Source organism: Colossoma macropomum, unplaced genomic scaffold, assembly GCF_904425465.1.
Source record: "Colossoma macropomum unplaced genomic scaffold, Colossoma_macropomum, whole genome shotgun sequence".
Classification (NCBI taxonomy): Eukaryota; Metazoa; Chordata; class Actinopteri; order Characiformes; family Serrasalmidae; genus Colossoma; species Colossoma macropomum.
In genome coordinates, this window is record NW_023494787.1 from 33,811,496 (window position 1) to 33,836,993 (window position 25,498).

Below are 25,498 nucleotides of genomic sequence, written 5' to 3' on the forward strand. Positions count from 1 at the left end.
TATTTTGAACTGGAACTGAAGTGAACTTTTTTCTCTTTTCCGTGTTCTATGACTCCTTGTAACCCTCACTGGCTTATCTCATCACGCACTGCAACTGCAAAAGTTCTCTGGAACTGTATGGAAAGGAATGGAAAAACATTTTTCCAAAAGATATTTCCTCAGTTGGTGTTTTGAGGATGATTTTGGAGAGAGCTGCCTGACACGTCGGTCCTAAAAACCGTCATATGTTCAGCTAGGCTGATATCTGGTGACTTTTTTCATTATTTTCATACTCATCAAATCATTCAGTGACCTCTCATGCCCTGCAAATAGAGATATTGCCATCGAAAGGTGGCTCCTAGAAGTAAGAATAAAAACATTACTCCAAAAGAATTAAACAATTACAAATGCAAGTGATGAATTATAAAAGTAATTGTAAGTACATAAATGTATTCTGTGTTAATCCCTTGTTTTTAATATTTCATTTTTCTCATTGTGGAAATTTTCTTTCACAATGGCCTATTCTTCAATAAATTGGAGCTTTACGTGATGATCTACAGACTTGTTGCGACCAGTCAAACAGATGATACACTGTATCAAGGATCCCTTGCAGCAGCATGTTTTTACCTTGTTTTATGTTGCTGCATGTGACAGCCTACCGTCACTGGTCCCTTCTATTGTCAGACTAAATTTACACCTCTGCTTAATTGAAATAATGATTGACAGCCAGTCACAACAGGCTCTAAGCATTACTTCCTCCATCAAATGAAAAACTGCCATGAGAATGGTGGGGCATTGAATTTTTCACATGGTGAAAAGGTTTCGTTGGGGAACATGTAATCCAGGCATATCCTCATCAAATCGTGATGTTCTTACTTCATTTCTGATGCTAAAAAAGTTTTGGACTAAACTATGTGCAATGTCAGTACTTACATGTTTGCTCTAAGCAGAGGTGTAAAATTGGTCTGACAAGTAGAAGAGACCAGTGATGGTAGGCTGTCGCATGCAGCAACCTAAAACGAGGCAAAAACATGCTGCTGCATTTAATTAGCATTTGTCACAATGTCTAATGATTTACATTTCAATATTAAAACACAACAAGAAATAATAGCATTAACAGAAATGCTAAAATCTGTTTTCTAATACATATTCAGTGAAGTGATTCAGTTTTTTTCTGGCAGTTGTCCTTTCTGTTGCCTGTCACTAAATATTTACTATAAATATCTGATAATATTTTTAGCAAATTACCTCAAAAATGTCAAATGATCTAGTAGAAAGAGAAAGGATTATTCATGATTTACAGCAGAAGTCAACAAATAATCATTGCATAGCCTATATGTGTTGAAAGTTTCATTTATAACATAGAGGCAAGGCAGGCTAGTGTTTCTTTGCTTTTGTTGCATTAACTGCATATAAAAGGCTCCAGCACCCCCTGCAACCCAGGAGGATAAGTGGGTTAGGTGTGTGTGCATATGGTCCATGCATATATGAACTTTGTAATCAGGTCAAACACAGAACATTACTTATTCTAACTAAGCAAAATAGCTTTCTATTTTGGCTTGAATTGGATAGTATTCTTCTTCATATCTCTATCCATACAAATGAAGCAATGTGTCTGTTTTATAAACTAAGTAATGCATAATGCGTAAACTAAATAAAGACAAAAATACATAATATGAGGTGCATCAGGTGGCAGACATTTTCTGACATGCCAATGTGCTTCCTCATTCTGACATGCCATATGCAGAATGCCTAAACTAAATAAGGACAAAAATACATATTATGAGGTGCATCAGGTGGCAGAATTTTCTGACATGCCAGTGTGCTTCCTCATTCTGACATGCCATATGCTTTGTAGCATAAATACACAATAAACACATAACAGTGATGGAAATGAAAGGTAGGATCTCTGAAGAGGTGCAACTGTCAAAGCACTAGTGGAGATGACAAGAAAAGAAAATGAAAACCAAATTACACCACAGACGATAACCTCTAAGAAAACAACTGGACCTAAACCAGCAACCATGTCCCCACTCACTGTATGGGACAAACATTTAGGCTTAGACCGTTCTTGGCACGACACACATGTACTCTCCCTTGAAGAACATGGTAAAGGATGTCCGTAGACCAGTGCCTATTGTTTTTACATCACTCTTTCAAATGTGCATTCATGTTTGTAATGAGGGATTGATGAACCACAGCCCTACTATAATGTCCCTCTCTGTGTAGTTGTGGATGGACTGTTCTTGCTGACACGGTCTGATCATGTCCTGCTTTGACACTATGCATGAGCTGTCATTAAATGTTTTCAACCCCAATTTTCACCCCTGTTTACTGATGTCTTTCCCATAGATCTAAACACAGATATCATGTTCCTATTGAAACAGTAGCCAGTTAAAAAGCTTTCTCAACAGAAGCTCCTTCCACCCATGCTCTAATAATGAATGCATGTCAAAGATTGTTTACTCTTGCCATCTTTATCCACATTAAAGGTCAGCTGGTCAGCTTAAATTTTATTCATGCCACAGAGCAGGATGTTAACTGCTTGAGTACATCAAATGTTAAAAAAACGATTTGTCAGTGCACTCTAGAAAAAATTACTTCATGTGGTAACAAGTAATTTCATTGGTTTTATTCAGCTCTAATAAATACTTTGAATCATACAGTGCAAAGTGCAAAATGAAAAGATTAGATGAAAAAAAGCAACATTTTACATAATTTCAAACCTCAAAAACATTTCAAATCAATCTCTTCCCTTTTCCACTTCATACAGTGTATGTTTCTCTACACATTCATTCATTTGTCTCCTATTATCTGTTGTACTGTTGTTTTCACTGGCAGTGAAAACAACAGTACCACAGATAAACTGGCCCTTTGAAAAAAATTTTCACGCTTTGGAAATACTGATATGATTGTTGTCCTACTCCAGAGCCTGAAGAGTGTGTTTAAAGAATAAAAAATCCTGAGTCTACTGCATTTAGAAGCAAGTCATCAAATTTTGAAAAATCATCTTTAGTCAGAAAAAAGATATTCGTGCTGTAACGGTAGATGCAAAATAATATGACAGTCATAGGTTTGAATAGCAGTGTTCACCATGCCATTGCTTAAGAGTTGTGCTTTGCATTGGGGTTGTAAAGACTTATTACAGTACATGAGATTAGCTCCACTTTGTCCTTTCTAAACCCTCCTCTGTGTGGCATTTAACTCAGCTCATGACAGTGCACTCAAAAAATACTGGGCCTATTTTTCATTAAGTATGAACAATAAGGAAGTGGTAGAGAAACTTTAACATCAGGTTATTACTGGGCCTATGAGATTTTGAGTTTGATATAGCAATACTGGGCCCAGTGGCCCATGGAACAAACTATTTGTTGCACATCCCTTGAGCTGTAAAGTGGCCACATGCAGTAAAAATTACAACAGGCTAGAATTACAGTTATGCACCTGCATTTTACAGACAGGACAAGATGACAATACAAACTTGTGGAAAACAAATGTGGAAAAAGGACCAATGAAGATAGATTTAACACTTAAACATATCGCTGTTCTTGGAACAAAACCTCGTATCTCCAAAAAGATAACTTCACAGGAGAAAGAAAACATATACTTTACTTTCAAGTTAACCAGACTTTTTCAGAAAAATTTTGGACTATTTCTTTTGGTCCATTCATTATGAAATTTACACAGAATGTCAAGGGCAACAATTACTTTTGACTCACATTTGCCATTTTCTCTAATTTTACTTGTTTTAATTCATATTTCTATCTTTGGAGGGCACTGCAAGCAGATGTGGTAGGGCAACACACAATTTTCTACATTTTATTTTTGTTAAGTATTTTGTGATCTTCTAATCTCTTAGGACTTTTGCATTGGCATGGGTTCAGTGCTGCTCCCTGGCAGCTGCTGTGTGATCTGTGATGCCATGGAGGGAGCTGTCTGTGTCTTGCGAGTCTTCACTGTTCTGGGACTTGGTGCTGTCCTGCAAATGGGGTTTGTGGAGTGTAGCACGGCTTTGCTCCTCCTTCAGCTCCAGGTAGGAGCGGGAGAAGGTGTGGAATATAGATGTGACTGGGAATGCCATGAGCAAGATACCACTAAGGATGCTGCTCAGTGCCACGACCTGTCCCGGAATACTGCGTGGCACCATGTCACCATAGCCCACCGTTGTCATGGAAATGACAGCCCACCAGTAGCTCCCAGGAATGCTGGTGAACTCCTGCTTGGCACCCATCTCACTCTCAGCTAGGAAGACCAGTGGTGAGAACAGTGCCATTGCGACACACAGGAAAAGCAGCAGCAGGCCAAACTCACGTGTGCATCGGCGTATCGTCAGCCCCAGCGTCTGAAGGCCCAGAGAGTGACGAGCTAATCGCATCATGTAGAAAATGCGCAGTGCTCGCAGGACTTGCAGGACCAAGCCTACCTTCTCCAGGTAGTTGTTTCCTGAGGTAGTGGGCCGGTCTCCCACCGACAGAGAGTCCACAATCAGAGTGATGTAGTAGGGCAAGATGGCAACCACGTCAATGATGTTGAGAGGTGTGCGCAGGAACATACATTTCCTCTGTGTCTGAATGAAGCGCAACAAAAATTCTAATGAGAACCATCCCACACACACCGTCTCAAGCACAAAGATGTTGTAGCATCTCTGGGAGCACTCACCCTAGGAGAGAAAATAAGTAATATAAAGAGTCACTGCTATTTACTCTAACTGCATGGCCTACTGATGCAATGTTTTCCTTTTCTATTCACAAGATCATTTTACTCCCAGATTATTTGGGTTTAACATATTAATTAAACACAACAACAGACAGCAATATAACAGCAAGATCCAGCAAATCCAGCACAAAGCTGTCCACATAATCTGAGAATCAACTTCTGTTTGACTGCCAGTACTGGGCAGATTTTCTTGGATTCAACAAGCTGTGCTAGAAAAGATGCTTCAAAAAATAAGCTGTTCCAAGGACATTTTAAAATTATTAAAGCAGTATTTGAATTCATCCACTGGGAAATTTTCATTCTTCAGTTCTCATCCAACATTGCAATCATAAATTTAGTAATGTTCATTGCAAAGGACAGATTTCTGCAGGCCATGATTAATTAAACATTATGTACTCTGGGGAAAATAATCAGTTTACTCCTCAGCTCATGACTCAGTCTTATTACAAGCTTCACCCAGACATACATGCTTTTTTCCCTTAAAAGATCATTCGGAACTATGGCAACTGCTTTAGATTTAGAAAATCTGCTCTAATTCATTCACCTCATAAACCCTGAATGATCCTCTGCTTTCTCAGAAATAATCAATTTACCAGGTACCAGAGTCCATAAATATTTCAAGATATTATTACATGATTATTGCACTTTTGAATCAGAGAAAGTAGACATTTGTTCAGCTTTTTCCAATAATGCAAAGTGTATGTATTTATTTTACTATTCTAACTGGATAACAAGTTGTTCTTTGCAGCATCAGATTTAAAGCATGTTCATTTTCAGTTGTTCAAGTCATATATTTGACTATATTTTTTGTCATGGTTGTTTCTCATGAATGCTACAAATCTCATAACTATGCACAAAAGTCTAAATATCTGTTACAGCCAGCCAAGTGAAGCAACACAGCTCAACAAAGGAGCACCTCTGAGAGAACAGAACATGACTGTGGTAAGTAAGCACAGCTACAGGAATTATCATTTACATAACATAGATGACTACATGCAGCCACATTTGCTGGAAAGGATTTGGATTCTATCTGCAGTAAATATCAAGGACTCTGCATCTTGTTTGTTTTTGTCTGTTTGCACACTGCTAAATCAGTTGTTTTGTTTGTATTGTGTGTTTAGGGGGTGGGGAGGGGAGTGTAGGTGCAGTAAGAAGAGAATATTTGCAAACCATTAGCTTTACTCTTGGCAGTCAAGGCTATGATACTGCTATCATGTTATCCTTTTGATGGCAAGATTTTTGGCTGAGTGCATTCTTCAGTAACAGTGCATCTACACATTAACTGGCTAGATCCAATTAAAAACAGACAATTACCCAGCTGAGCATACTCTCTCTGACCTCTTCTCAGAATGCATTACATATGCTTAAACCAAACAACATGGTACTTGTGTGACTTCAGTTATTGCAGGGAAAAGCATAATTTACACTAGAAACTCTAGAAAACCTGTCCAATTATATAACATAGTTCTATTTCTTAATCCAATACAATTATAGATACATTCAGATTTTCAAGCAATGATCTCACCATGAATTAGAAATCTTAAAGTGAAAAAAGTTTAACTAAGTAACTGTGCACAGTATAGCATATATGTAATTCACTTTTAACATGAAATATTTTAAAAACTAGAGAAGCAAACTGCACATATCCAATGCGTTTTCAGCAAATACAATTCTATATAACACTGTGTCCTAACAGCAAAGGAGCACTCAAATGTAGTATCATAGCATCATAGCATAGCATCGAATGTCAACGTCATGTTCGCCATCAAGTCGAAACAAACAAACCATGGACTCAACACAAAATAGTTGAAGCTGTCCTACTGCGGTTTTGGGACATTTGTTTAATAAAGTATATAACAGATTATGTTTTATCCCCATACCATCAGTAAGTAAGTTAGTCTAAATAACATAAATAACAAAAACATTGTGATTTTCAGTCTTCTTGTCATGAACTAGAGGATTAGCTAATGAACTGGGCCAAACTGAGCTCCATTTTAGCTGTTAACATTGTCTTCAGGTCACAAAAAACAAAATACAGGGGGGTGCCATTTTCTATAAAGCTGAAGTCAGCTTCTTATTCACCAGCTTCTTGTTAGATTTTTTTTTTAATTTAGGCACCAGAATGTAACTGCTGCACCATTTAGGGTAGAACGGAAAAATGTGAACAAGAAGCTGGTGAATAAGAAGAAACCTTCAGCCTCTTCTGTGTTCTATAACCCAGTAAACTAAGGACATGGCAGATTGGTACTGGATTAAAATCATGCAGCTCTTTGGTAATCACTCAAATTACTTCATGTCCCCAAGTAATACTAATCCTGCTCGAATAGGGCTTTAGTAGTCTAAAACTCTATTACCTGGGGGTAAGAGAAAATGGATTAGGTTGAAGTTGGCTTTATATCTGCGATCTTCTTGTTTGAATTTTCCCATTCCTCCTCAAATGGTGCAGTTACATTCTGGCACCTCAGTTTAAAAAAAAAAATTCTGATAAGATTTTAGTCACATGCGTTTACACTTAGTTGTCAAATGCGTCTCCAGTTAGTCGGACTGAAATTCGATTGCTGTGTGGAATGTGCATTGCAGAATGTGCAAATTCATTACGTGGCAACGAATAACCAATTGTTTATCCTTTCAGCCTTCATCTGCAGTCTGTTTTGCACAGTAATATCTGTCCATATTGTTATTAAACATTTTGGTTTGCTCCAGTTCCCATCCATGTGCGTCCTCCATGATTATCTGTCTCGCAGACATGTGCCAGTGACATACATGACATTTGGTTGTACTGGGAGGGGTTTTGGTTGTACAGGGAGGAGTTTCGGTTGTACCAAGGGGGGTTTGGTTGTCAAATGTGTCTTGGAGAGACGGATGCATTTACACTGCTATAACGTGGCTCAAGTGCGTCACAGAACACCTTGTAAAGTGATTTGAGCGATTGGATTTATATCTGTTTTAAATGTGTCCTGAGTGCATTTACACTTGCATTTTTATGTGGCTTGACCTTATCCAGATATAATCCTGATACTCAAGATGCATGAATCGGCTAGTCAAATCACAGACTGCGTTTACATTTGGTCACTTCATGTGACTAGTATCTGAGTTGCATTCTAATAAGATTTTACCCATATTCATTTACATTTGGTCGTCAAATGTGTCTCCAGTTACTGAAATCCTTTTGCTATGTGGGGCAGAGAATATGCAAATCCGCTCATTACGCAACAACCAGTTACCAGTTGTTTATTATGTGGTCTACAGTTTGTTTTGCACAGTAGTGTCTTTCCATATTGTTATTAGGCATTTTGTTTTGTCTGGTACCCAACCATGAGTGTCCTCCGTGATGAGTCTTGGGGAGACTGATGCATTTACGCTGCTATAAAATGTGGCTAAAATGTATCCCACACCACCTCCTTAAGTGGTTTGAGCAATCAGATTTGTATCTGTTTTAAATGTGCCTTGGGTGCGTTCACACTTGTATTTCTATGTGGCTTGGCCCTATCCAGATATAATCCTGATACTCAAAACGTATGAAGTGACCAGGTGTAAATGGGGTCACAGACAAATTACATTACTGGACTTCTTCTGGTAAAATGAATCCAACTCAAATCATGCTTAAGAACGGGATTATTACTCATTTATTTTTTATTTCAATGTTAGTTAAAATTTTCTTTGATGTAAATTTCAAATTCTTGTGTTAGAGACGATGTTTGATTGTTCTGCCGTGTTAGACAGAGAGAGAGACAGAGAGAGAGAGAAAAAAAGAACACGAGTGTGTACTTCAGATTAATGCATCCATGCCAACGCTACCTACAAACTCCAAACTATAGCATTACAGTAGCAATAATTTTGTCTCTGAGTGTCAAATTCATAAAAACATACATGTTCTACATACACAGTGGACATACTAGGATTAATCTTTTTCAGATGTTTATGAAGAACACCATTCACAGCACACTGTACCATTAGACAGCAGAAAGACAGAGTGACTTTGCCTTTGTTACAAGCCATGTTATGCCTGTTTTAAACCAGATGTTCTTACTGTTTATGAGAAGAATTGTTCTCTACTGATAGGTTTCTATAGTCCTGGACTATTGGTCTAATCTGTGTTCTGGACACCAAAACATACTGCTAGGTATGTAAGCATTCACTCACCCTTTCCTCTTCCTCTCTCAGGTCTGGCATTGTACTGACACAGAGGGTGACTGCTGTTATGGCCACAAACACTACAGACAGGCAGGCGAAGATCTTCCCTGGCAGGCCTGAGTGTGGGTTTTCAACCATGTTGCTTAGGTTGTGCATGCACCCAGCTAGACGGCCCTCCTCCTGGCCCTCTGGCCCCAGTGCCTCTTCACAGGATTGCAGTAATAACAGCTCGGTTTCTTCTTCCTCCTGCCGCAAGTGCTCTCGCTGGTCTTCCTGCCTGAGCCGCAGCTTCCTCAGGCAGCACCAAGCTAGACTGGCCTCCTTCACACCCCAGTACAGCAACTCCTCCTGGAAGGATAGAGCACACATCTCTTGCAGGAGCCGCAGCTTTCCAGCTGCTAGGAAAGTCACAATGCAGCGGAAGGCATTTGGGCTGCGGTCAAAGAAAAACTCATTGCAGCGTGCATCGTAGTCATCACACAAATCCAAGATTTCCTCAGCACTGCTGCAGCTCCTCAGCTTCCCTAGACGTGTCAGCGGGGAGTCCTCAAGCGTCGCCCATGGGATACTATAACGGATACCACCTACGTTAATAATGGCAGTGCTGTCAGTCAAGAAAGTTTCGTCTGTAATGGCTGTTCTACAACGAATCTCTTCCTCTTGCCCAGAAGGCCATGGCAGCTGTCTGGCACGTTTGTAGAAGACACTCTTCTTGGTACCCGTTTCCACAGGGCTCTTTAAAGGATTGAAGTGGAAGGTGGTAAACTGATGCTCAGTGCTGCCTGCAAGGAAGGCCACCTCCTGGTACATCGCTGGTCCTTCACTGGCCTGGACCCACACTGGATCAAAGGTCAGAATTTACCAGGCCACTGTCACCCCTCCACACTCTAGTGACTTCTATGAGAGAGTAGAAAGGAAATGTTCCTGATGGAAAGCTTGAACTGGTGGGAGAAACACACAAGCTTTAGGATTCATTCTTCATCATGCATTTGAAAATTAATAACAAGACTATTAGCCTTTGACAGTTACCAGCTGGAGTTCTTCCCCCAGTGCATGTTAACTGTTATATTCCTAGATACGTGAAAAAATTACAACAATTATATTACCAAGTTAATAAAACCAATATTTGACTAGGAATATAGTCTTGCATTGTAGTATATATGTGTACATAAGAGGTTGTTTGTTACAGTGATTTTATCATGGGTAAATAGGCACAATGCAAATCCTCATAACAAGATGACAAATGATAAAAAAAAAACCCTGGAGTTCAATAAATAACGTTTATTTATGTAAATAATCTGGAAACTTTTCCATTGATTTTCATTACATTCTGGCACTGAGGCATTCTAATTATAACTGCTGCACCATTTAAGGTGGAACAGGAAAATTTGTACAAGTAGCTGGTGAAAAAGAAGCTGAGCAGCTTCCTCGATAGTTGAAAGGCATGAAAAGGGATGATGAGGTTGCTCTGTTTCTGCTTGAGAGGTAATATTAACTTATTTTTGCTGTTTCACAGAACCAATAGATATTAATAGTATTGTTTTTTTTTTTCCCATTTGCTAATGTTTGTGATAGCTAATCACAACTGCTTCACCATTTAAGGTGGAGCAAGAAAATTCAAACAAGAAGCCGGCAAAACTTCAGCCTTGTAGTTTTAATGCTGGTATTATTTTTTGATCCTACCTAGAGGTTTTATATAAAGGGCTACCTATAAATATGTGCTACGGTAGGACATTTTGACAAAGTAGCATTTGTCAAACTTTTTTTTGACAAAGTAGCAATTTGTCAGAATGCCTCCATAGCCTGCCTTACTTTAGTGTAGCTTAGTGACAAGAAATCGTTGTGCAGTAGCATTAGCTTTCAATGATAGTATTATGACTCTTTTATGACCTCATAATTCAAAGGATTCAGTGATATTTGAGAGAATAATGCACACAGGACGAAAAATATATCAGGTTCTGATTTTTATTTACCACAAGACTCAATAGAGACAATTTTTCGTCATAGAGAATTCAAGCTTAGATCCGGAGTGGGCATAACACGAACTGCACTGGTCTATAGAGCCGCACCTGCTGTTTTCTGTTTCTAACAACCCATTGATTAAGCAGTCACTGCTATTCAGTCAAGGATGTATCTAAAAGTTCTGATGTATCCAGAAAGCTTAGAGTGACGTTTTTCTCACGGAATTGGTCCCACCCTTCCAAACCTGATTGGTAGAATCCACTGTCAATTTGTAATTATGCTGATAATTAATGTGTTAGGACTTCTCTTAACCTTTAGGCTAAACTAAAGTCATTGGAGAGCTTAGCTAAATGTACCTAGATACCGTGGAGAAAAACAGTTCCTTATTCTTGGCAAATATTCTGCTGGGTGCTTGAAGAATGTACCCCCTTGTGTTTCCCCAGTGTGTAAGTGTATTTCCATGTACAGAATGAGGGCAAATAAAAAGAAGTCAGAAATAAAAGAAATCTGTTCTTCATATGATACTCACTGAAACACGATATACCTTTCCCTTCTGTTTATAGCTTGCTTTGACAAGCTCTACAGGCTTACCTGGGCTAATTCAGTACATACTCAGCATAATATTACAGCTAACCCACCTTAAAAGCTGATTTAGGCTCCAAAGAGGCAACAGGCCTTGGGGCTTGGTTTTTGGTGACTTCATTAATAGTCAAGATGGCATACTTCAAACCATTATCCACCTTGGGATGACAAATTATTCAATCTTTAGTTGTCAGTTTCCCCCTTTGGCTCTCTGTGCCAGATATAGTTGCACATCAAACCAAACCATTATGACGTGTGTTTGGAGTGCCAGCTTTTAATAAAACCTTTGTCCATTATAGACTGGTGGTGACTGACTTGTCTTGACCCTCTCTGATCTGAATCTGGTTAGGCAATATTAATAATCTGAGTTATATTTGTCTCAGCACACCAAGTCTGAAAAATATAGCTATTTTTAGCTATGGCCTACATTATCTGTTTCACCCTCTTCACTTCTCAATTTTTCTAATACTTCCTTATCATTAATTTCAGCATTCTCATTTTCTCATTTTATCTCTTCATACCTTTTGCCCATTATTAACTCACCAAGTAAAACAAAAATGACTTCAAAAGTTTACATTTTTAATATGCTGCTGTAGATCAAACTTGCAGTATCCACATGTGCAACCACAACCACAAATGGTTTAATCAAAGTTGTATATAGAATATTCTTCAATGGCTTTGAAAATGGCATCAGTCAGATTTTAGAATTGTAACCATTCATTTGATGTATAATCTGACTGAATCACACACACACACACACACACACACACACACACACACACACAATATTCATATTCAATTCATGCTTAATTTCCCTATTAGCAATTTTCTCTTAGATAAATGCCTATGTGTGAGCGTGTAAATGAGGTATTCGAAAAAATGGTTCTGTAGCTTCATTGATGTGAAATAACTGCAAGCCAATTAAATATGCAAAATATGGTACATGAATAAATATAGAGTTCTATAGAATTTTGAGCAATATAATTCAATAACTTGATAGGCAAAAGCTATTCATAAAATTAACATTTGTACACTCCTGTATTTATGAACAGTTATGGTTATATGACAAAAATTTAAAGTTAACTGCGGTATACAGTTTTGGGCAACAAAGTTCTTGTCCTCATTCAGCAGCCCATTTGTATGTGTACGTATGAATGTAAAATATGCTTTGTAAAAACAGCAAACTCACACTAGATTTCTTGGCAGAAGACCCTTACTGAAAAGTCACATATATTACACATTAGAAGTGTGCAAAAACTACAGTAATTACATGTTTTTTACATGCAAACAGTTTCACGTGATTGCATTTTTTCAGATATAAACACATTTTTTCTTAAGTAAACACATTTTCTCATGTGATAACACAATTTTAAAATGTGAAGTGTGCAAAAATGTTTTTTTTCCAGATATAAAATGCATGTGACTTTTTTATAAGAAGAATTGTTAATTTTGATCATATTATTAATAAATGTAATCATTAAGTTCACTGTGTTTTATCATATTGTGTGTTGTTGCCATTTAATAAAGGTAATAAGCTGTGTAAGACCATGTGTTACAGGGATTTTACCCTCCCTTAAAAAAAAAAAGACTCATGAATTTCACCTTTGATTTCACGTTTTTTAGAGACCTTGCATGTTATTTTGTGATCACATGTGAAAACATAAAAAATGTTTTCATATGAAAAAAAGTTGTGATCTTGCATCGTTTCAGGTCATGAAATGTTACATGTGGTCACATATTCATATGATGTTATGTGCATTTGTGATCATGTGTTTTTCAGACACTTGAAATGTAAAATATGTGCGACTTCTTAGTAACTGATGGATTAATGAAATAACTGTATCGCAAGGCCTCTTATGGCTTATTGCTTTATTCTCAATGCAAAAAAGCAAAGAAAACTCAAGTCATGTTACTGGAACAATTCGGTGATCAAATTTGCCTTTGGACATGCGTATTATTATGCTAGAAGTGTCCACATTTATCCCTTCAAGGTCTAAATGTGGGCAGAATTCTTCTGTTCTATCAGGCACCCTAATATGTTCCAGAAAAACATTCCACATTACAAAATGCCACTACTGCCACTGTATTTTTGGGGAAAACTCAAGATGACTAAATCGCATGATATTGCAAATGCAAATTTGAAACCTCAAATGCGAATATAAAAATGCTAATTCACTTGTGTTTACAATTGCATTTTCCCTATGAAAGTGCATTATTTAAGACAAAATTCAAATTCAAATAGAAATGTGTATTTGCCTTTGCATTTCTGTGTGTAACATTTTCCAACCTAATACACATTTTCCAAACTGTTTGCAATTTTATTTTCACTGTCAGCTAGGTACTCTTTTCAATGAGTGGATGGGACATTCTAAAGCAGATCGTGTTTCAGAGGAAGTGACAAGTGTAAACTTTGGCGGTACTGGAACATTAGCTAGTGACATTTTAACACTCGCCAAACTGAGGATAATTCTGTCCAAAGTGATTCTTGGTTGTTTTGTGTGGAAGTGATTTTTGATGGTTTTAAGGGAGCTTGTGGCTGCACAATTACCAATGTTAGTGACCACTGTGGGTTAGCACAGTGTTTCCCAATGCTAGCCCTGGGAGAACTTAACAATAATAGTATTTTGGAAAACTGGGCTGCCCAGCTCGTTAACAGTCCCTGACTTTTTGTAATGTCTGTGTTAAAGCAGTGAAAGCACTAAAATGTGTTTCTCCGAAAGTCCTGTGAGCCTTCGGTCAAAGTGACAGTGAGGCAAAGTGGAAAAATGTCCTGTGTTCCAGCAAATCAAAATTTGAAATTTTATTTGGAAATCATGGATGCCACATCCTCCAGGCTAAAGAGGGAGACCATCCAGTGTATGATTCAAAAGCCAGCATCCATGATAGTAAAGGGGTGCATTAGAGCACATGGCATGGGTGACTTGCACATATGTGAAGGCACCATTGCTGCTGAACGATATATACAGGTTTTGGAGCAACATATGCTGCCAACCAGATGATATCTTTTTCAGGGAAGGCCTTGTTTGTTTCAGCAAAACAATGCCAAACCACATTCTGCACATATTACAACAGCATGGCTTCATATTTAAAGAGTCCAGTTGAAGAACTGGTCTGTCTGCTGTGCAGACCTGTCACCCATTGAAAACATTTGGCACCTTATGAAATGATAAATATGACAAAGGAGACCCCGAACTTGTAAAGCAGCTGAAATCCTATTTTAAGCAAGAATGGGAATACATTTCACATTCACACTACAGCAATTTGTCTCCTCAGTTCCCAAAAGCTCACAAAGTGTTGTTAAAAAAAAGAGCTGATGCAACACAGTGGTAAACATGTTTTGCAGAAAATGAAAAAAATTTTTTTTTTAGCATTTGATATGTTGTCTTTGTACTATTTTCAATTAAATACAGGGTTTAAATGATTTGCACATCATTGCCTATTGTTTTTATTTACATTTTACGAAGTGCCCCAACTTTTCTGGAAACGGGGTTGTTTTTTGATTTTGTTTTATTCCTGAACTAAAAAACTGCACTCAAAAAAGGCCCTATCCTTATACATTAACAGAAGTTGTTTTTTAGTAAATCCGGGGCCGTGTACAACATTTGGTAAATGTAATATTATTAGTCTTGTCTAAGCACTCCTATTTTCATAGTGTTTCTGTCTGACCCTTGGATGGGGAATCAGACTCCCTGTGAATCATGTGAATAATGGCATTTTTCACTATGCTATTGAACCACTATTGATAATGTCTCCGCTGAGAAGCCTTGTTCTCTCCAAAAAATAAAAAGAATTCTCAGCACCTTCTTTGTGAACTAGGAAATAACACATTTTGCTAATCTCTTACAATAGGCTTAACATGTTACACTATTAATTAAATAATAAAATATCAATATGTGGGCCTCCATGTATCTATGCTATTTTTAAACAGAATATATTGCAGAATATCACAAGAAAAAAACTGAATTTGTGATTATGGTTAATATTATATTGAGATGATGACCCTCAGGATTCAGTTAACAAATGGTTTGGATCTAATTTACTAAGAAAATGGCCTCAAATCACAGTGTGGACAGCATGCATAAAAGGAATACAGGTTGTGTACCTATTAAGATATTTCCTTTTCTGACTGTAACCTTTTTTTTTAATATCATACTAATATATTCTGATTCATATTTATGGGGTCAGAGTCCAGGGAAGTAGCTGTTGAGAGCAGATAAATCTGAAACAGGAAAGGGCCTTCCCCATACTCTTGCTGCAAAATTGGAAGCACACAATTCTTTAGAATGTGATTGTATTAAATAAATAAATAAATAAATATATATATATATATATATATATATATATATATATATGCATATGCATATTCAATATACTGTGATCATCAGAGTTTTTAGAATGCCTTCTATTTACAATCACTGTTGTGGTCTGTCAAATTGTGTGTACGTTGCTGTTTTGACCTTGGTATGGTAAGCAATTGTTTTTTTACAAATAAGAAAAAATACTTGAAAAGCAGTAGAATTTTGACATGACTTGTATTAGCAAAGTTTTGAACTCAATGAACTAAATCATTCTACAGCAATTACTTGTTTTGTGTTTTATTCTCAGTGTGCCAGAATGCTTCCTTTTCATGATAAAATCACAAAAATGTTTGCTGGAAGATCAAGCCTCTTGGCCCCTCCACAAGGATTTGTTTCTGACCTTTTCCACCTTTTTTACTCCTCATGAGTTTGCATGTCTGCATATAGTAGTTGTGAAATGATTAGCCTCATGATTAGATATTTTATCATGTCTGCAGCCTAGCCTTTCTATGCAAAACCTGACTTGGGGCCCCCTCCCCTAACCCACACATCTTCATTCATTCATGTCTTCATTGACATAATGGTAACCCAGTAGATCTTTAATTATATATTGAAAACTTATTGAATCTTACCTTAGGAGTTTAGCTTTTTACATAGACAGTGGGACACAGGCAATCTAAGACAGGTCTTTTTAACTTGGAGAAACTTCATTCTGCAGCTGGATAGAAAAAACTCATGATAAGCTCTGTTCCAATTCAGTGCAACTCCCTACGGTCAGCCACATAATTACTGGCACCTCTCAATCATATAAAATATAATAATGTAATGATTTATGTACATATAATGATTAAGTGTTCTTCAAAATTGTTAGGGGAAATTTATCTAATAGAAATCAGTAGTGTTTTATTTTAAGGATAGTGTATTCTTTCGAAAACACATGGGGCAAAACTATAGGCAGCCCTAAAAATGATTTAAAACCAAAGAAATGTTCATTTTTGGGAAAAAAATATTTCTTTTTATAGCTCCTAGTTTCCAGGAGCTCCATTATTGGAGTGACCATTTCTGCTTCCCTGAGATATAAAAATAAGGTTACACACATGTATCATCTTTTTGTCATCCATCAACATGTGTAAAACCAAAGAGCTGTCAACCCAGAAGACACAGAAGACTGTAGACAAACTGACTTGTTGTACAGGTGGTATCATATGACAGTCCCACTTTGAAAGTCACTGAGCTCTTTTCAATTCAGTTCAATTCAATTCAACTTCGTCATTATACATTTATAGGGGTACAGTATAACAAAACACATTCGGGCTACTTCTCTGGAGTATAAACATTAAGAAAGGGACATGAGTGCACTTGTACTAGTTGGATGACACACAACATATATACACAAAATAAGTCCAAAAACAATAAATAGACAATACAATAAATAGAAAATAGACAACAAACACAAAATAAACTAGAGATGCACAAGTGTACTGGTGCATAGGCAGTGATGAGTGATGAGGTGAGATTCTCGGCTATATTAGTTTAAAGCAGCTCACTCTTTCCACTATGGTTCCACCAATGCTCAGAGATGTGTACACTTTGCTCCTTTTCCTGAAATCAGCTCTTTGGTTTAGTTTAGTTTAGTTTAGACTGAGGAAGAGAGTGTTGTCTGGGCACCACTCTGTAAGAAGTTTCACCTCTTCCCTGTATGCTTTCGCATTGTTGTTAGTGATACCACTACCGTTGTATTGTCAGTAAACTTGATGATGATGTTGGAGATGTGTTTTGCAATGCAGTCGTGGGTGTACAGGGTGTAGAGCATGAGTAATGAGACCTTGTGGACAGCCTCTGCTGAGAGTGAGGGTGGGAGAAATGTGGCTGTCTATCCAACAGACTGAGGTCTGCCGGTGAGGAAATCCAGAATCCAGCTGCAGACTGTGTGATTCCTAGGGTCTTGACCTTGGAGACCACTCTAGACGGCGTAATTGTGTTAAATGCTGAATTGAAATCAGTGAACAGGTGCCTTGTTCTTGCCCCCCAGTTTATGTTCTTAACATGAGTCAAGACCAGTCTTTTGACCCACTTAGCTCTTCTAACCCATTCTACTGCCAATGTTTGCCTATGGAGATTAGAAAGAGACTGTCTAGAACAAAGGTCTTTAATTAAAATTCAATAAGGTCCATTCAAAGAAAATTTCCTCAAGCAAAGGTCCGGAACCTCATAATGTCTAACTTGTATTATGATTCAGTGCCATATACTGTATACTGAAGTAATAGTTATATCAACGTCTTATGTAGTCAACAACTGAATGTCAAATCAAATAAAGTACAATCAATTCAGTAATATTTCAACACTATTTATTGTCAGTTTCCCATGTAAAATAATCTGGCTCACTTTCTTCTCCAACTGCTATATCTCGCCTCGTCCCTCCCCTGTGTGTGCGCCACTCACTCGAGTCTGAGTAATGCACAGATCTGATTGGCCGAGTAGCGCCACGTGTGATTTTTACAACGCATGCGATTGGTCTGTGAGTTTCCCGGGCCGCTAAAGCTGTACCGTAAAGGCTAGAAAAGTTACGCAGATTAAAATAGGACCACCCGGTCAAAATTAAATAATTCTCCATAGTTTATTGGTTATAGGCCCAGGTCCGCATAGGACAGTGTCTGGGTCCGGACTCGGACCGTGGTCCGCCTATTAGTGACCTCTGGTCTAGAAGATTACCTGTTTGGTAATTGGTGAGGCTGAAATAGTCAAAATTATCGGCACCCCTAGAAATCTACTTCAGATATATTCCCATTCATATATTATTTTTTTTAACTCTTAGGAACTCCCTGACTTTCTGTTTCAAACATGAGGTGACATGTAGATCAAATCATCCAATCATCCACCAACATGGGAAAGATCTGAGAAAACACTAATGAAATTATTACCTCTCCCTTACTGTGCCCCTGACTTATCCAAAAATGCCTTGCCATACGTGTTTGCATAAATCTTTACATAAAATAATATTTTGCTCCAACAAAATACTCTTGTGGGAGGACGGTTTAAGAGGCTTGCAGGAAAAAAGCCTCTGCTGACATTAAACCACAAATATAAGTGCCTAGAGTTAATTAACATGAATGGAGCTTTAAATCTTAGATCCTGGACTTTTTCTGCCAGCAAACGCTAGAGATAATTTTGGAGCTAGAAAAGAATTTGTGTGATGTATGATCATGGATCGGTGATGACATGACATCATGATTTTTCTAATCAGTCTAATCAGATTTATAATAAAATTCAAAATTCTAAACTCTGCTTACAAGTTTTTGTTTGTGTACAAGAGCTGTAATCCACCTTACTACATATGGCATAATGTAATGTATGTGTTTATTATGGTGCTTGTTTTGTATTGTTTATACTGTGAGCCTTCCTGTGATTTTTTTTTTCAAACCAGAGGAACTGCTCTGAGGTACACTCACTTATATTCATCTTGTGATGCTGTAAATGCATGCGCACATGATAAAAAAGAAAAGTTGTTGAGTTGGTTTATTGTTATCATCTGAAGCTGTCAACAAAAAAGGTATGGATTTTGTTGGATGGCTCTACTTTGAGAGAATATGTGAAGGGGTGAGAAAGCTATGTTACTTTGTCTGTCTAATACCATGATTAAATATAACACATTTTTGAACTTGAGGACAGAGAGACGTCCAGTCCAACCTACAATTCCATTTGATATATGGATTCGAAAACTGCAGTGAAAAAATGACTGGCCAGATGCCAGTAAGCATACTGTGCTGCTGCCATGCTTTGGAACAGATCAACAAATAGTATTCAACATTCTTACAAATGAACAAACAATATGGCCACTGATGATTTCAAAGCATATCACATTCCTAGAATAAGCTTGGTTGTGGAAAAGCATAAATTTCACCAATTCATGAAACCAAAGACCAGATGAAACCATGTCTGTGACTGTGAAACTGTGAATTTGTAGCCACATTGGCTGCTATGAGGCTCTGCTTCAAGTGCTGATGAGTTGAAACCTAACTTGCTAATTGAAATAATAGAAATAGAAAATAATAGAAATAATCTGTAATCAATAATGTATTTCATTACTAATGAACAAGCATGAGAAAAAATCGCTTGTTCCCCCAGTAGTTCCCATGATATAAAGTACATTTGTGGAATGAATGGATAGATTAAACACAGTAGCAACAAATGTTCCTTGATGAATGAATTACGAAGTTATTTGCAGCATACCTTTTCAATGTTTGAGGTGAGAGGAATTTGACTTGCTGTTTTTGCTCACAAGTTTATGCACTCGAGTTTACGCAATGGGCTCCAGGAGACCTAAGGAGAAAAACAGTTTGACTCTGAGAAGCAGTCATATAGCCATAAGCCATAAGTCATAAACTTTTTTCTGTGCTGACCAAAAGCAAATCATGTTTAGTTTATTCTCATTCACAATATACTGTAATAGCAGGGCGCCACCTGGGGGAGGCGCTGCCTCTGCTGTACTACCAGAGATTGAGTAACGTTCAGCCAATCAAATCAGACCTCATACGTTATAAGCCAATCATTTTAGATCTGGGGGAGCGTCTATGTTTATGCACTGCAATGTAATCGGTAGCCGAGCTGAAGACAGGATTTTGGCTAAAATCCTGAGAAGGGTCTGCAGACATTGTGGGGGGAATCTAACTAAAATAAACATTATACCTCATTCAAAATCTATAACATACAGAGTGAAAAAGAGTTTATCAGAGTGAATACATCCACCTACAACATGAATTTGTGGCAAATTATGGTCAGTATAACAGGATATCTGTTTTTTTTCTTACTTGATTACTTAACTCTAGCCAGCTAACTTTGGGTTTGATGAAGTAAAGAGAAGAGGTTAGGTTAACACTAACATTTGCTAACTAGCTGACAAGCCAACAACTTTAACCTCATGTCATAGTGTATGCGAGAGTATGTATGAACAAAAACAACCTAAATGAACAAAAATATAATATCTGTCACCGTGACCACAAATTTCTGTCATTCAGCTTATTAATACCTACAGAGCAAAATCATGGTCTTTCTGATTGCACCAACTGAGACTGAACTGATCTATAATCTATGTGTTTAAAAATTTATTTAGGACCTTGCAGCTTATCTAAGAGAGAGGAGATAGCATTGTTTGAGTTCAGTTCCTTTGTTTGATCTGTGCCTGATGTATGTGGATGGATATGGTGTTTGTTATACTAGCTCTGTATCTCTTTGGGGACCATGCCCCTAGACCCCCCTAGTAAAGGCTTAGCTCCCCTATCCATGAACCCTTAATGATGCCCCTGTGCATACACTCAGCATGACACATACTGAGTTAACAAAAAGATTACAGAGTAAAAAACGAAGTATTAGTATTAAAGGTATGAGGAGAACAAAACAAAAAAGTACATAAATTCTGAGAGACAATTGTTTTCACTCAGAATTGCATCTTCTTAAAGATGGGGGCAACAATGTTCTTAGTCTTTAGCAATTGCTCTTTAGCCCTAGAAAAAAAAAAACAGCTCAGTAAATCAAATCTTGTAAGTTGTAAACCAATCGTATCAGGCATTTGAACTCAGTGAAGGTCTGCGAAGCTACCTTCAGCAAGCTTTGGACAGTAACCTTCAGCATTGGCAAAAAAGTTTACTAGCATATTCTGCACTATACATTCCCATTTCAATTTAGTTAAAAAAAAGACTAAAAAAAGAAACCATTACTTATTATCATTACTCTAATCTAATCTAAACTGTCAAATGCCACAGTTACACCCCTGCACACCAGGCTATAGAAACTAGGAGCATGATAGCAAATGTACACACATTTTCATACATGTAGGAGCATGTTCATACAGCATTGCAATATAATGTGACGCCATGGACAAAGGCTGGAGGGGGTGAGGGTGGCAGGGGCAACATTTATTACAGTAAATAATATCCTTCAGGCTTACTATTTTACTGCATGAAAACAGCAGTGATACTTAAGGGTTAATGTTAGTATAGTTACCTACAGTCCTGGGGTAGTTACTCAAAAAAAACATCCATTACAAGTTACTAATTACTACTTTCAAATTGTAATGGAATTACATTACATTACAAGAGGATTACTTCTTCGAAAAAGTAATCGCACTACTCAATGCTTATTTTCTACTTTAATCAGAACCTAATTATCATCTCACTATACATTGTAACATATCTTAAAACAAGCAAAAGTAGTCTCAACTGATCTGCAAAAAATGTGCATTCAGGGCCCCCCTTTTTTGCCAGAATCACTAAATCCAGCCTGGAGATACCTCTGAAAGTTGATTAAATAAAAACGATAATACTGCTGCAGTAAATTTCCAGAATTTCAGTGCTTTGTCAGTATAGTAACATTCCTGAAATTGGTTTGAAAATGGTTTATTTTTTACTTTGCAAGCTACAGTTATCATTAATCAACTAATTAATTAATTAGTTAATTAATATAGCCATTCATTCTCTCTCTCTTTCCCTCTCCCTTCCCAGGTGTATCTGCTTTTGCCGTCAGTCATATGGAGGGCCTTTGATCAATCAGAGCCCTGACTTGTGTAATAGGGGCACGAGCCTAATGCTTAAAAGTTGCCTTCAAGCTTCAAGATGGCAGGGGACTCACCTCATAAGGTCAGCACATACAATATATGGACAAAAGTATTGGGACATTACACCTACAGGAGCTTTTGACATCCCATTCTAAATCCATGGGTATTAATCTGGAGTTGGTCCGCCCTTTGTAGCTGTAACAGCTTCCACTCTTCTGGGAAGCTTTCTACAAGATTTTGTAGTGTGTCTGTGGAAATTCATCCAGAAGGGCATTTGTGACGTTGGATGAGGGCCTGGCTCACAATCTCTGATCTAGTTCATCCTTTGGACAATTGTCCAAAATGTCTTGGTACACTGAAGCATTAAGATTTCCCTTAACTGGAACTAAGGGGCCTAGGCCAACCCCCTGAAAATCAACCCCATAGCATTATCTCTCCTCTACCAAACTTTACACTTAGCACAATGCAGCCAGGCAGGTAATATTCTCCTGGAATCCACCAAACTCAGACTCATCCATCTGACTGCCATATAGAGAAGTGTAACTCGTTACTCTGCAGAGTACGATTCCACTGCTTCAGAGTCCAGTGGCACACCACTCTCCCCGACACTTGTCATTGTGCATTTTGATCTTAGGCTTGTGTGTAGCTGCTCGTCCATGGAAACCCATTTTGTGAGGCTCCTGAAGCGAAGTTCTTTTCTCCAAGATGCTTCCATTTCACAATAATAGCACTTACAGTTGACAGGAGCAGATCTAGCAGGACAGAAATTTCACAAACTGACTTGTGGCAGAGCTTGCATCCTGTGTTTAAAGTCACTGAGCTCTTCAGTGCGACCCATTCTAATGCCAGTGTTTGTCTATTGACAACTCAGTAATTAGGAGGGGTGTCCCAATACTTTTGTCAATATAGTGTATTACCTTCTGGTTATATCAATAGGCCACAGGAGTACCAGTCTCTCAGCATCTGCTCAAAGTCAGTGTTTGATGTTTGAGTGAAAGAAAGCAGGTAATTTAGGAGAAATATCCAATCATGTCATACTTTCAAAACTAATATCTAATCTAAAAGGAAATGGTATCTAATATGCTACATATATCTAATATGCTACATATGTAAAGATAGATACTATATACACTTCTTGCTAAAAGATACAGCCTTACATAATGAGCAAATTAACTTCACTGTTGCAGTAATGAACCTATTGTATACATCAATTATCTGTTTTCTTGGTTTAAAAAGTGAGAGGCAATGCAGTACAGATATGCATTCACCGAGGAAAGTAACTGAATATGTGTCTTCAAACAGCAATAGAAGCATTAAATATGGTTTGAGCTATGCCTCTGGGAGGTGATCTACACCATGAAAATGATTCTTCTGAAGTGGTGTGCTCTTATAAAGCAGCTTCCTCATCTGGTTGGAATCTCTATAAAGGCATCTTTTGGACATAAGACAATATAATGCAGTCTAAAGCAATCACAAGTAAATGCTCACAAAGCTGTGTGGTGTGTGCATGAACATATAGTGAAGAAAATCACACATATAAAAACTAATCGTTAACTGACCTGGAGGTGATTTATTTTTAAATTGGTTAGGACTAAAGCTCTAATGATGAGTGTATTAGGACTAAAGCTCTAATGATGAGTGTAATTAAAATCTATGCAGTTCTGTGAACTGGAAGACTCAGTGACTGATAGGTTTTATCAGTCATTTATTTTATTAAGGTTATAAGAAACAGAACTTCACGAGTGTTTTGCAATTTCTCTGCATGTTTACAAACATCAAACACAAACGTGTGTATCACCCTCCCTCTTGTGCCAAACACACATTTTTATGCTAACTACGACTTCCTCACAAGCTGAATTTCTGCAAATAGCCAACAATGTATCTATCCATTTTTCTTTAGTTCGTATTATGATGGACACATTATTAATACCACTTTAAGACTACGTGCTGTTTAAGTTTTGTTTATAGTGGGGGAAAACAAATCTCATGAAAGGTTATTATAAGCTGAAGAGCAGCTGTCATGCACAGCTAGACTGAACTGCCTAGTTGTGTATATTAAAATAAAATCGCCGATTTGACTTCGTTTAAAAGGGGTTAACAGAATTGGCAGCATTAGCACTTCATTGCAGACTCCTTTAATGAAATCACATCCATCTGTGTATTTTAAAATTAAAACAGTTGCTTTGACGGCATATGACAGTCCTATCTCAGGCACGTTTCTCACAGCTTTGGATGCACTGGATGACGATTTTTAAAAATAAATTCTGCGTGGCTTGTAAAATTTTTACATGTGTAAGTCAGCCTTTGTGTTGCTGTGAGTGTCTTTAGAATGGGATCAGCCTGAAAGTTCAAACGCCTTTACAAATGCATCTATATTTTACGATGCCTTTGGGTACTCATCATAGTTTTTGAAAGAGACCGTGAAGTAATGAACAGCGCGTATCATTTACCAAATGCTTTACGGTGGGAGACGACCACATAAATGCAAGATGGAGCCAAAGCCCCTACACCCCAGCGGGTGAAAACAAGCACGGTTATACAGCTGACTTACCCTTTTTGTTTGAAATAAATCCAGTCATGTAGTCAGCTCTTCCATTTTCGATTTTCACGAGTATGCAGTAAAAAGTCCCTTTAACACTGCATCGTCAGTATTCGAGCGACCGTATAATTTTACAGAACCGTCCTATGCGCGTATAGCAAGTTTCACCGCAACCTAAAGTTGAATTCCTGGAATATCACCAGAGTAAACGCGAGGTCCATGACTTGAACTCACAACAAGCTCACTCCATACGAGTTTCAAGGAAACAGATCTTTTTCACACAAACGCTCATACGCGTTGCATATGAATTCCCCGTATTTATAAAGGCTATTTCATGCAGCAGTATAACGACAGTAGAGATAATATAGGAGCTGCCGTTTTCCCAGCCCCTAAATAAGCTACCGCACAGTAAGCATGCTCAGAGGCATCAGTGTTTGAAGAGTTCATGCGCAAAGACGCCACTTTAGCGCCGACAACATAACAGCAATCAATTAATTCAGGGTAAAAATTCTGTTTTTACAAAGCACGACGGCGTTTTTATAGTCATGATATTCAATAATACACATGCGTTTTGAAGAACTAGGACCTAGATAGCTCTTTCTTTTGACGTTTAAGTAAGCTTAAAGGCTCAAAAAATCACAAAGTGGCATTATCTTTACCTCATTTTGTTTCATGGGTAGTATTGTATACAATCGCTTAGCTGCTGTATTTGTGACATATTGGAATAAGAATATTACG

At 37.7% G+C, this 25,498-nt stretch overlaps 1 protein-coding gene across 1 annotated transcript; it reads right to left on the reverse strand.

Moving 5' to 3' along the window:
- Nucleotides 1-3,859: 3,859 nt before the first annotated feature.
- Nucleotides 3,860-25,138, reverse strand: kcng2 (potassium voltage-gated channel, subfamily G, member 2). Its single transcript, XM_036565705.1, has 4 exons — nt 24,773-25,138; nt 19,902-19,991; nt 8,839-9,770; nt 3,860-4,639 (listed from the first exon to the last, which is right to left on the reverse strand). Exons 3-4 carry the CDS (start codon nt 9,637-9,639, stop codon nt 3,860-3,862), a joined length of 1,581 nt encoding a protein of 526 aa, XP_036421598.1. The 5' UTR covers nt 9,640-9,770; nt 19,902-19,991; nt 24,773-25,138.
- Nucleotides 25,139-25,498: the final 360 nt, after the last annotated feature.

Excerpts from the sequence above, each read along its gene's own strand:
- kcng2 (XM_036565705.1), bottom strand. The coding sequence starts at position 9,639 with ATGTACCAGGAGGTGGCCTTCCTTGCAGGCAGCACTGAGCATCAGTTT. Across the intron at positions 4,640-8,838 it reads TGAGAGAGGAAGAGGAAAGG|GGTGAGTGCTCCCAGAGATG; the intron begins GTGAGTGAATGC and ends TTTCTCTCCTAG.